The sequence below is a fragment of the Poecilia formosa genome, unplaced genomic scaffold (assembly GCF_000485575.1).
Source record: "Poecilia formosa unplaced genomic scaffold, Poecilia_formosa-5.1.2 Scaffold979, whole genome shotgun sequence".
Taxonomy (NCBI): domain Eukaryota; kingdom Metazoa; phylum Chordata; class Actinopteri; order Cyprinodontiformes; family Poeciliidae; genus Poecilia; species Poecilia formosa.
Window position 1 is genome coordinate 6620 of NW_006800918.1, and position 13714 is coordinate 20333.

General features: G+C 39.3%; 1 protein-coding gene across 3 annotated transcripts in view; it reads left to right on the forward strand.

The window, feature by feature from the left end:
- The first annotated feature begins 551 nt into the window (after nucleotides 1-551).
- Nucleotides 552-13714, forward strand: part of LOC103132265 (E3 ubiquitin-protein ligase HECW1-like) — a 29343-nt gene continuing 16180 nt past the window's right edge. Inside the window, exons 1-3 of one of the 3 annotated variants that reach the window (XM_016667262.1) lie at nucleotides 586-692; nucleotides 834-1054; nucleotides 5193-5250. In XM_016667262.1, coding sequence (XP_016522748.1) covers nucleotides 5224-5250 — 27 coding nt within the window. In that variant the 5' untranslated portion in view covers nucleotides 586-692; nucleotides 834-1054; nucleotides 5193-5223. Of the gene's footprint in view, nucleotides 693-833; nucleotides 1055-5192; nucleotides 5251-13714 lie in introns of all 3 variants that reach the window. The other 2 variants (XM_016667261.1, XM_016667260.1) reach the window with 2 other exon arrangements.

Sequence of the window (13714 nt, forward strand, 5' to 3'; positions counted from 1 at the left end):
TCCCCCCCTGCCACCCTCAGAGCCGGCCCCCCATGGGTAGCCTACAGCTCCGCACCTGGAGGGAGTCATATTTAGTTTAACGCTAACCAGCCAAAAGGCAGAAGTTAAAGCCTTAAGACACATCTTCTCATCTGCATATGATAGAAAAATGCATAAGGTAAAGTAAAGACAGGGGACAGAAATTTTTTTAAAATACATGGAAACAAAAGGAGCTTCCAGGTGGGTGGGGAGGATTAATAACAATTAATTAAAGAGACACAAATGTGATTAAACGAAAAAAAAAAAATTAAACAATAAAACTGAAATCATATTAAAAAATATAATTTGTTAGAACTAAGCCAAGAAAGAAAACGTAAATATGAATGTCATATTATAAAATATGAGATAAAGTTCTGTATTTTAAAATTAATTTGTATATTTTAAATGCATAAATGCATTGCGCCATTTATATAATTCTGCTTTTATTTTTCATTATGCCAGTCCCAGTCTCCATATCTCCATAGAGATCGGGCAGCGCACGCGAAGGTGCAAAAAAAACACACACAAAAAAACGTTTTCTGATTGGCTTTAGGAAATTGATGCACAACTACATCAAGGTGGACTCCTGGCAGTATGACCGGAAGCTCATCCTTCAAAGTAATTTATCTGTGTATATGTCTTAAGCGCCAAAATGAGAAAGAAATTACCCAAAAGTAATTGCAGAAGATTATTAGTATTGCAATTACAGAAAATAATACGTACAGTATTATTGAAGCCTTGGAATTACAATATGATTATATTGTATAATACGAACAGTGGTAAAGTTTCTTGTGTTTTAATTGCAATTTTTCCAGTAAACGGAAACTGAGCGTTGCATTATGTCTAGCTTCACTGCTGGTCCTCAGAAAGAGGAAAGGATGTGACACGAGCCTCGGTCGCATGCCCCATCGGCCCAGAAGCGACGCTGTTTGTGTTCCGTTCTACTTTTTATATGTAAATTAGCGCGAGCCTCCTCTCCTCAAGCCCTTTTCCTAACCAGAGGAGAATGATCCACCGGCAGATTCTGTTATCCCAGGTAGGCTGTCTCCATTGTTGCTGTGTAATGTTGATGCTGTAGCATCAGTCAGCCTATCATGTCTCGGCGTTCAGCAGCAGCGGCCCTGCTCTCCGTTATCCGCATAGAGACACTCTGTGCTGTGCGAAGGATGCTTTGTATCCTGTCGTTATTAGGATATGCAACAGGACATATAGCAACATGTTTGACATATAGACAATTTATCACAAAACGACAAGCAAACCAAATTATATATCATAATCAGACTACTTATCACAAGTCAAATATGGTTTTCCTGATGCTTATGGTTCAGCATTATACATTAGTTCGCATTATATCAAACCGCACAATGTAAATGAAGTCGTTAGATCTAATACCAGTCTTCTAGGGTGTGAGGATGGTTTTCCTGATGCTTATGGTTCCGCATTATACATTAGTTCGCGTTATATCAAACCGCACAATGTAAATGAAGTCATTAGATCTAATACCAGTCTTCTAGGGTGTGAGGCTGAGAACATACGAAGTCATGCTGTATGTGGAATGTTCAGATGTGGCTGAACGCAGGCGCACAGCTCAGTTCAGGTCGTGCATGGCGTCATGTTTTTCACACTGGAGATGCTGCCCTAGTTTCTCCTGATTTGAGGATACAGGGAGTCTGGGGAGAGGCTTCCCCTTCCCTCTTTGTGTGGGGATTCCCATTTTTAAAATCCTGCGCTATAGCTTCTCAACAGCAATAGTTTCTTCACTGTGCCCTGATACATTGTTAGTCGTAATTAGTGTCATATTTATGCATTACATTTCAACATGTGAAGCTTTTGTTAATGTGGAAAGTACATTTCTTTTAGTTCTACGTCTGTTTTTCATATCAGGCCATATTAAAGAAGATCTGAATTTTTAACCAGTTCTAAAATAATTTCAATTTAACCTTAAGAGTACAGAAACATACACCAGAGTCCATACTGTTACTATTGTTGAAACAAACACAAAGCCAAAGGGAAAAAGCCATATGTGAAAAGTAAGTCCACTATGTGAACTTTAACATTAAAAGTAGGTGCTGTTAATTAAATACACTTTTAATAAATAGTTTTTTAACCCTGCCTTGACTAAATTCTAAAATTAATAAGCTAATGAAAATGCAAGACATAGATAAAGAAATTGTTAAGATCTTGACTTACCAATGATATACTAACCTACAAAAGTCTAAGAATAACGTGTTACAACAAATGAGTGAAGCAGAAGTAACTTAAAGTATTGAAAATGCAAAGGGCAACAATGCTTTACTTTGGAAGCAATTTAATAAAACACAACTATATTAAGAGGCATTGGGAAACTTTCCATACATGGCATACATATTACAAATAGTGCTGTCATGGCAAATGAATTTAATTTCTTATTTTTTATGGTCAGTTGAAGAACTAAGCAGAGATGGTACATCACCTGAACATATTAATTATCCTGATCAGAAGGCACCTGTAATCTATTTTTTCAATTAAACCGATTGAAGAGACAAATGTTATGCAAATAATCACAAATTTGTCTAACTTGAACTCGAATTATACCTATCATCTGAATTGCATCTTACTACACAAGTATATTAATGTTCCAAACAATTGACACATCTTGTTAGTTTGTCCATTAGTACTTCTAAATTGTCCTCAGGATGTACATAATGTTTTGTACCAATAATTCAAGAAGGAAGACAGAAAGACAGTTACCGGCCCACATCACCTCTGCCTACATTACCAAAAGTTATTGAGAAAACATTTGGTACACAGTTGACTGATCATTTGTAAGCCAATCAGCTAATTTCATAATCAATACAATCTCTAAAACAATAAAAAGAAAACAAAGTTGTTTTAAATTAGACCTTACACAATACATGCCAAAACAGGCTGCCCCATGTTATGTTACTTTCTCACATATCATAATTACAACATGACAACATGAGCTCAGACCTTAGCCACAAAGTACTTGGCTTCACCGTAAAATCAAACAATAAAGGTTGTAGCCAAAAAGCCAGCCACATTCTTTGGAAACATAAATTGCTAATCTTTGATAGCTTTAGCAATTTATATATTTAATTGTTTACACACATTTATTAAGCAAAAAAAACAAAATGCTATGAAGCTGTAAAGCTCCACTCTGCAGCACTTTGCTTTATCAGTCTGATTTTTCATTAATTTTGTTTTTTGCAGAATTTTGTAAAAGTTTTTGCATACTATCTCAAGACAATATCTGAATTTAAAATATTCAGTTGTATGAAAAACTCTTGGCTTAACAGTAACCAAATACATACTAATTTGTAAGTTGCACTGAGTTGTTTATATTTATTTTCAGTATATTACTAGTGTGTGATGCTCTATGTTTACACATATACATGCATATAATAGGACTGTAAGTTAGCTTTAGCTATAAACTCTTTTTGCATGGCATCCTGCAGACTGTTTTATGTGTTTGCCTGCATTTTTCTGTCAAATACATAAAGTCAAACAAATAAAAAATCATGACTTGTGACCATCAAAGCAGAAGATCTTGCAGTTTACTAAGATGGGACATATATATTTCTATAAATGCAATGCTTGACAAAGACATCAGCAAAATTGTTGCACAACAGTCTGGGAAGAATAACAAGGCCATTTCCTGACCTCAAAGTCCTTCAATCTGCAGGCGGGTGACATTATTTTCAGAACAGTCACCAAAAGCATTTGCCAATCTTCCCAGTACTGGATGTTTCAGAAAATCCACGATAAGACCAGAGTTTACATTTCTTACAGAGAAACTGGAACAAGTAGACGTGTGCTTCTTGCAGTCACTGAGACAGCCAGCTTGTTTGTACACCAAATGTGGGGACATATTTTTGACAGATTAAACTTCATGTAGACTATGTCCTGAAAAAAATCGAAAAAAAATTACAAACAAAACAGGAGATTCACAAAAGAATGGCTTAAATAGGAAAGAATGCCCCAGTCAAAGTTGAGTCCCTAAATTGAGTGAAATGTTTAGGTGGGACCAATACTAGAAAACATCAATGAAATGAAACAGTGTTGGAAAGAAAAAAAAAATCATCCAAAGTTCTTCCATAATGAAATGAGAGCCACATAAAATTAGACTAAAATGAACTTAAGAAGTAGATGCAGACTCAATCGACGTCAACATGAAAACCTCCAACCAGATGGTCTATGGTGCTTTGCTGTTATTCAGATAACTGTTGTGAAACAAAGTGCAGAACCCAGCATATAGAACTGGCTGCTGAAGCAGTTTGTGGACTGGCGAGTAACTATTTTCACAACTTTAGAGCTGAATTGGGCCATACCACCAGCATTTTTGGCAAAGTTGTTTGGTGGTGTTGGTTTGAACTTATGGCAGAAGAATATGTTGGAGTGAATGTAAAAATGTGTTTAAAAGACAAGTCGGAGGCTAAATATATTTGAAAAGAATAACAGTAAATGACTAGTAATGGAAAAGACAGGAGGTAAAGTATATGCAGAAAGGCAATGTGTTGAAGACAGCAGCTGTCTAGCCCCTAAATTATCTACCTAAAAAAAAGTTAAATTATTGGAATAAATAATTTAAAAGTCGATGTTTATAAAGTGCAGCACCTAGTGGAACAGGAGACTAACGTGAAGAGTGAGACTGTCGGAATCTCAGAGGCCATGTAGAAAAGGTTCGCCAGTGTTTGAAGTTTTTCAAATGCCATCTTAGTTCCAAGATGATTTGAAGATATCTATTGTACTTAGAAATAAGTATTATGACCTTTTAGGAAATAAATCAAACATAGCGCTGTTCTCAGAGCAGATGTACTCCTAATAATTGTTTTTTGCAGGAACACGTGAACTCTCATCAACGTGCATGAAACCATATGTTTGATGCTTTAAGTTTTAAGCAGATGTTTTATTGTAAATGTAAGTTGCTGTCTCTTTGTTTCTGTCTTTGTCTCTTTGTTGTTCTACTTGACCACCTGTGTTTCCACTCATTTTTGGTAATTCATATTTTCATCTGAACCAGATAAAATCTGAAATGTTTATGACAGGGTTGTTTCATCTTTGCTCCAACATGAGGAACCACAGGTGTCTCATGCTTAACTCTCACCTTCTGCTGCCACTGCTTTGTGTTCCTGTGTTTTGTAACACACTGCCCTTCTCCTCCCGCTTCCCTTTAGGTTTTGGTCTGCTTTGGGTTACTTGGTCGTTATGCTGATGCAGCTTGGTAGTTTCAAGGTCAGTGTCCCCCTTTGACCACCTGTTTTCTTTTTGCATCTGTCATGGAAAAAATTACTTTAGCAAGAGTCTGGATGAGAAGAAATAAGAAATTTATTAAAACCTTGCAAGGTGAGAACAGAAATACAGAGTCTAAGGAGTCGGTCAAGTCTGCTCTGACCAACAGTGGATCTGGCTTTCTTTTATAGGTTCTGGTCAGAGAAGAGAGACTTGATTGGACAATAGATGTGAATCTCTGATTGTTATATCAGGGAGATGGTCTGGCCATTTCCCTGATTGGACAATAGGTGTTCTCCTTGAGCAATCTCATGAGGAGATCATCCAGACACATGACCTCATCATCAGACACAATCTAAAGCACAAAAGGGGTGAAGAGCACATTATAAAATTTTCCATTACATTCCTTTCTTTGGATTATAATAAACATTGTTTATATTAATCACACAAAAGATAATAAAAATTTTGATAATACATGAAAATGTTAATACACAATTGTATGTACCTCACAAAAAGAGTCAGACATAGAGAACCAATACAGGTTGAAGATCACTCATTGTAAGAAGTCAGCACAGAGTGAGGAAATGGTTTGTTTTACATTTTCAGAAATGCAAGTGTCTTTGTTTCATGAAAATTGGAACATATCTCTGGTAGGAGCAATAACAGCAGCAACCACAACCTTCATTGAAGGAAGATGATGCTAATGAAGCTTGTGCCGGCCTTGCACATGAGCTCCTGCTGACAATTCTTCTTCTGACAGGGGTCAAAAGAATATTTTCCGGATATCTTCTTTCTTCGGTGTCAGAGGTTTCTAGCACTTGAACACACCGCTGAAGTGAAGTTTTTACTACCCTCTCTCTTGTTGGAGCCAGGTTGGTTGATGTTTGGTTGGAGGTCCTCTACTGGATCAGGAACTTCTCTGCACTGGCTTGAAGGTATCCAGCTGGCTCCTTCAGTAGCCTGAGTCATGAAAAGCTCATGGAAGGTTCCTTGGCAAGTCACCAGTGTTTTCTATGGTTCTTCTTCACCATCGTCTCAGTGGGGTTCAGTCAATGCAAAGGGGTCTGCAGGGATTGAGTGCGCAGCTTTCACAGCCTATAAGACTTCAAGAACAGTGGAGAGGTTGTACAGTAGGATACCATTGCATCATCACAAACAGTTGTCAGGGGGAGTGGTCTGTTCCCTTAAAAGGTTTCTTGTGGCACACACCATGCATGATTTGCAGTTTCTTCTGCATAACTATAAATGTGTGTCCATTTAGTAAAATAAGAAAAGAAATGGTTAACCATTAATTCAACATCAGGGCATCATCACACCATCTGAGACGGCTCCGCCTGCAATCTACCAGACATTTCTCACCTGTGGAAACAAAGGACTGTTAAGGACACAAATGAGCAGGAGGCTAGTTTATGGGCGTGTTGCTGTATCTTTTGCAGCAGAATCTACTCTTCATTTCCCAGTGATTCCAAAAAAAGCAAAAAGTAATGCACAGCTCCAAATGCACAAAATGGAACTCTGGACTGTCCTGTGGAAACTTTAGCCATTTGCACAGAGAAGTATAGAGCATGGAGGACCAGAGGTCAAAAAAGCCATGTGAAGTCCAAAATCATTCCCTTTTCTCTCCCTTTTTTTTTTAAGTGGCAGTATCACAAGAGGCAGAAACATCATCAAAGGAACAAGATCAGGGTTTTGAAGAGTGAATCTGGAATGTCAGTCCTGGAAGTGCAAATCTGATCCAAAGTGGCACCATAACAGTGAGGGTCCCCATGTTCAGGTGTGGGGACAAGCATAGCAACATTCAAAACTATACAGCGCTTAAAAGTGATTGTTGGTGATGTCCAAGAGGACAGATATGTATCTGAGCCAATGCATTGCCAAATGATGATGATTTCAGCTCCAAAAAGGTGAATGAAGCTAATTAAAGAACAAGAAGGGTGAGCAGGCTGTAAACACCAATGTCACAAGAGGCAAAAACAAGTTCCAGGGGTACAAGAAACCAAGTCAAAAGCATACAGGCCCTCACCATGAATGAGGATTCCTAGGGGGGGCTTCAAAGATTGAGCCATTAAGATAAAATTTCTGCAACAAAAGGTCATCCCAAGAAAATGCATAAGTTGCTTCTTAGTGACAAGCTGGGAATGTTCTGATTCTGAACAGCAGAAAACACATCTTGAGGACCCAGAGCATCCCTACCCCGTAATAGCGTGACCTACAGATGAATAAGACATTTTTCTACACAAATTTCAGTTCTAACAAAAACACTTTGGGCCCAAAATCATGCCAATGTTTTATCTTTTTACAGAGAAACTGTTTCCTTCTTTGAGGGGTGGGGAGTTTCGCTTTGTTGTATCTTGTAAAAGAGACAATTTATCTAATTTTATGGCCTGCAGGGTTTGGATAAAATGCTAGTCAGTGGGCTGGTCAGGGCCTCTGATCTCTTCCTACAGGGAACAGAGGAGTGTGCACACAAGAAGTTTCATGTGTAACAATAATGCCGGCAGCTCTAAGGGAATGTCCTCTATTGCTTCAGGTTTTGATAGTGTTTTCCAAAGTGCCTGGCCTGCAGATTTTGGAAAGATCATAAATGGGTCACAGTATTTTTTAACCCTACATCATACTTGTTGTTAGCCTTGGTGTCAAGTTAGATTTCAGCTAAGGCTGGGTTTATGGAGCAGTCAGTTTTAGACAGGAACACTTCAGTAGAAGTTTCAAAGTCTGAGGTTAGTCCTACAGTTTTATAATATTCAAAGCATTATCAGGTCAAAGGTCAGAGGAGTCCAGTCAGTCACAGTCACACATAATTTAACAAAAACCACCTATCCTCTTCCAAGGCCAGTTGCATGATTTTGTAAGGGGCACATGGGTGCGAGTCTGGGACATCAAACAAAGACAGCTGCGCAGCACACAGAAAGAGACAGACAAAAAGGGCAGCAGCTTTTGTCAAGAAGTAGAGAGTTTTCAAAAGTCATTTGAAATCATGTCTCCTATAAATCTGCATCAGGACCATCTGAAGCACAAACAGTGCAGTGTAAGCTCTCAGCCTGCATACAATCAGAGGAAGGGGAAACTCTGTCTCCAGCTCCCTGCAGGAGCCATGATGTCTGCTCAGAAGCAGGAATCTTCCATTGATATGCATACAGGTGAGAACTGGGGCTGCAATACACAGCTCTCTGATTACCAATTAACACAACAAATGTTGTCTCAGGAGATCAATGAGACTTAAATTTAACTATAAATAAACATGTGAAACTAGAGACCTATATAGGGTTAGATAGAAAATAGTAATTTTCTCTTCCCCAGATTTTTTCCTGAAGCAGAAAAGGAGCAGACATGATTTCCACTCGGCTTGTGCTTGCTGCAGAAGTTCCAACTTTATAACACTGGTAGCTCCGGAAAGCACCAAAAGGTTGACTTTTGTGCCCATTATTGTTGATTGAAAAATGGGAATAATCTCACATGCTACAAAAGTAAAATCAGCATAAGTGCCCATCCATCCATCCATCCATCCATCCATCCATCCATCCATCCATCCATCCATCCATCCTTCCATCCATCCATCCATTTTCTTCCGCTTCATCCGGGGTTGGGTCGTGGGGGCAAAGTGCCCATTGCCGGCTAAAACAGTCAATTGAATCAGCCTTCTGGGCCAGTGACGAATCTTTTTCCACTCCTCCATTCTCTGCCTCTGCTGCAGTCAAGGTGTCTGCTGCCTTATCCTGACACAGTGATGGCAGCCATGAGCAGTTCTTTCTCAGTTTTCTCTCTCTTTGCTGTCTTCTTACTGGACTTGAGTCTGGCATGGTGTATGCCAGACATGGTTGCTCTGCCCAGTCCACACAGTTTTATTTCAGTTCAGTTGCTGAGACAGGATGATGTCATCACACACTCAGGTGTTCCTATGGTCTCCCAAGAACCTGCTGCATTTCCATCAATGTTTGCAGGGTTGGTGAGACTATGGTGCAGAGCATAGGCTTTTTCTGTTGAAGGTAGCCAATATTTAAATTATATTTAGCTCTCCAACTCTTACTTTAATAAGAAGAGTTTGAAACGGGAGGGAGCGGCTGAGCATTAGCACTAGCCGGCAGCTCTGTATGGGAGCCGAGAGCAGACGGGCAAATAAAATAAAGTATGCCTTTATTTCTTACCATCTTCAACGTAGAGCCTTTAAAACCACAAAATAAAATCTGAATATTTTTCTAGAAAACTCTGGTGCTGACCTTTAAGTTTAAGTTATACTTCCCAAATATTCAATTCCTACATATTTATACATTGTAACATGAAAAAATCCCCCCCAAAAATAAAAGTTTAAAGCAACTTAAGTTATAATTTAAATAACACATAACTTGTATTGAGAACCACTGCAATAAATCATCACGGAGGTCAACGACTGCAAGTTAGAGAGAAAACTCTGAACATTTCTCAGAGCTCACACCCGTGCTCTCTTCTGAGCTATCGCAGCGGGGCTGACTCACCCCTCCAGTCCGCTCCACGCGGAGCCTTCGGCGGCTACGACACGCCGACAAGAACGCCGGGATACCGCTCGCCATTCCGAAGCGACTTCAGGATGTTCCACTGTAGGAACACAGTGGTTGCTCTGGAGGAGTAAAAGAGTTGGAGAAACATCATCTGTACCACCATCATCTCTGCCTGATAGCCACCATTGTTTCCGCTTGCTAGCCTTCATTGTCTCTGCCTGCTAGCCACCATCGTTTCCGCCTACTAGCCATCATCGTCTCCACCTGCTAGCCACCATCGTCTCAGCCTGATAGCTACCATAATTTCTGCCTGCTAGCCACCATCGTCTCTGCCTGCGAGCCATCATCTCCGCCTGCTAGCTACCACCTCTGCCTGACTACCATTTCCGCCTGCGAGCTTCCACTTCTGCCTGCTTGATACCATTTTTGCCTGCAAGCCACTACTGTCTCTCCCTGCAAGCTACCATTCTTCTCTGCCTGCGAACCACCATCTCTGCATGCCAGCTAGCTATTGTCTCTGCATGCTAGTTATCATCTCTGCCTGCTAGACACCATCTCAGCTTACTACATTGTCAATACTTTCCTGAATTCCAAGAAAAGTGAAGAGAGGACATGACTTTTGGTCAGATAAGTACAATGAGACTACTTCTGATATTATTCTTAGGTGTTTACACCTTTGAAAATGTGCCAAAGTCTTCTGAGGACTTGTATAACAACTTAGTTCACTCCTTCAGGACTTACTCCAGGTCCATGACCCTCGACCAGACAATTTGGACCATTTCAGATTTTATTATTAACTGGCACTACTTTAACCAAAAGCCAATAGATAACTTAGTTCATTTAATGTGCTTGTCTGTCTTAAGGAGCTGTTTTGTGTTAACTGAATCTTCTCTTTTACACCTTGCTCTGGCAAGGAAAATTGGATTAGTATCAAATGTAAATGGTCAATGGAAAAGACTCATTCTACTTTTACTTTTAGTATCAGGTAATGTGTAACCTAACCTAGGTCCAATTATTAGCAACATTGACACACTGGAAGAATTCAAAACCAGATCAGGTCTTGGTATAATGCATATTAAGTTTATTGCCTAATACCTGGTTAAAATCTGGATTGAAACTACTAATACAGACATCTTAGTTTTGACTGAAACATGGTTAAATAATTCCATTACCAATAAAAATATTTCCTTAGAAGGTGTCGTGAAACCTGGTTGGGACTGGTTGAGATCTTTCCAGGACACACAGAAAACAGGCCACAAAAACCTGAGGGTAACAAGTAATCTTGAATTATGATTTAATGTTGATTGAAACATATATAAACTGTATTGTAATGAGAGTTTGAAAGCAATAAGAAAATTCTGTATTATGATTGATGTGATTAAAAACTAAAGTAATCCTTACTTTAAAATGTACTATTGATTAAGGTGATGAGTTATGTAAGTTGATTTAAGAAGTAAATGGAAAAAGAGTCATAAATTAATATTCTGGTTCAAGTTGGATGGAAAGTCCCGTTCTGTGTTGCAATTAGAGGCTGCGTGAGAAGAAGAGCTGTGAGCACGGAAGAAACAGGAAGTGGTGTTGCGAACCTTATAGGAGCACCAGATGTTGAGTGCGGATAGAAACTTCAGCAGGCGTAAAAGAGGAAAGAGGCAACGGTTGACCAAAACATTTGACGTCAAAGAAAGTTGTGCAATAGAAGATTGTGCAAGCAGTTAGTGCATGCACAACTAAGATGCAGAAGTGTAGAGAATTGTGTAAGCCGCAGATGCGCATGTAACCGGAGTACGGAGGGTATAAAAATACAAGCGAGAGAAAGGCAGGTGTTCTTCGTTCTGCAATGTTTGAGTCAAGACCACACGAGGATGCAGGATCAGATAAGGGTTACATTTCGAAACCACGGGAAGACGAAGACTTCGCAGAGCTCAAGAAAGGAACAAGATCCGTTTACCCACAACCCGGGTTCTGATTCGACATCTGCCCTACACTCAACCCAAGAAACATCTCAGAGATGCTGCAGTAGACATGGGGGATAGACAAAGATCGCCTATGGATATGGAACTGAGCTCATCGAGGATACTCACCAGTTCGACTTTGGACTTATTCTAAAAAGGATTCTGCCGGGACAAGACAGATTCCTGACCATGGATGTTTAAGTTCTGCTGCCAAGACCAAATCAGCATCTGGGGACGAGTGGAGTTGCATCCCAAAGCCTCTCTTGTAGTTCTGTGACACAGTATAGGGACTGGAGGGAAGTTTGATTTCTAATATCTTACATTTATTAAACTTCTAATTTTTGATTTGAATAGGTGTATGTCATTTCCCCTGCTAAGCTTGCTAATAAAATATTAAAGTCTAATTGATGTTGTGGACAGTTAAATTCATTGAGTCATCTAAATATTAATCCTTCTGATTAACATAAAATCAATGTTCATGATCCTAGTAAACTAGGGGGCTTCAGACGTTTCTTTAGTTATGATAAATAATGAATGACCTTGGGATTCGTGCCGAGTCTCTAAAATTATCTAGACTGTAACAAGTGCACGTTATTAATAGAGAAAGAGCTACCGTTAACAGAAGTGGTTTTTGAAGACAGGCTTTTGCAAGACTACCCAAATGACTGTTTTCATTAACTGTAAAGGGTCATAACTTCTGGATCTGAAGGTAGAGTCTAGACGCATCTTTCTCACGCCCAGCTTAAACAGAATGCCCTCTAAAATCTCATCTGTAGTAATACTCAGGAGTTAGAGGCATCACGGACCCGTTAGGTGGAGAGCTGGTCAGTAATCGGTCTGCCGGAGTCTGGGAGGAGGTTTTTGGGTGTGCCTGACTAATGCATAATAACAAAGGTTATAATGATTTTCGTTGTGATCGCCTTAGGAAAGGTGGCGGTGTTGCCATCTATGTAAAGAACAACTTCCATGTTACACTTATGTCTTCTGTATCTATTCCAAAACAATTTGAGTTACTGGCGTTGAAAATTGAATTCTCTAAGGCTCAGCATATCACAGTTATAGGGTGTTATTGACCACCTTCTGCTGTCTGTGATTCTCTCCCTAATTTGTCCAAATATCTAGCCGACCTAAATAAAAATGAATTTGTTTTGTTAGGAGATTTAAATCTAGACTGGTTGACAGCATCTTCAGATAGCTTAAAAACTGTCTGTGATTCTTTAAATATCATCCAGTTAATTAATTACCCCACCCAACTTAACAACAAATGCCCTCTAAAATCATCACTCCTTGATTTAATTATGACAAACGCTCTGCATAAATATACAGGGATAGGAGTTTTTGCAAACGACCTTAGTGACCATTGTGCTGTAGGTACAGTTAGAAATCTAAAGTTACCAAAACCTAAGCCACGTATCTTGACCAAAAGAGATTTAAAACACCTAAATGAGCAAGCTTTTATTCATGACTTGTTACATTTTAACTGGAATAGGGTCTCTCTTTTTGATAATGTTGACCTTGCCTGACAGGATTTTCATGAAGAGATTTTAAGACTAATAAATAAACATGCTCCTGTACGTAAAATTAGGGCAAAGGGGTGAAATAATCCATGGCTTTCCCCCGCTATTGGGGCTCTGCTTAAACAAAAAGATGCAGCTTGGGCTAGGGCAAGGAAAAATAAAACTGAAGAGAGCTGGCTTTGTTTTAGGAAATTGCAGAATAAATGTACTTTATTAATTAAGAAAGCAAAGTCAGACTATTTCCTTACCGAGATGACAAAAAATTTAAATGATCCAAAGAAATTTTGGAAAACAGTGAAATCAGCTGCTGAGCAGGCGCTACTGAGTGACTTTCCAAATTTTGTTTGGAATAAAAGTAAAATGGTGTCTGATAAACGGATGCTCCGGCCACTGGCCCTGTGGGAGCTGCAGAAATGATGGTCCACATTCCCACCGGGATTGGCATGTGAGGTCTCGCAGTTGTTTACCCCTAGTTAGAACATCTGCAGGCTTGTCAGATGTTGTCACATACTGCCAAGCCCAG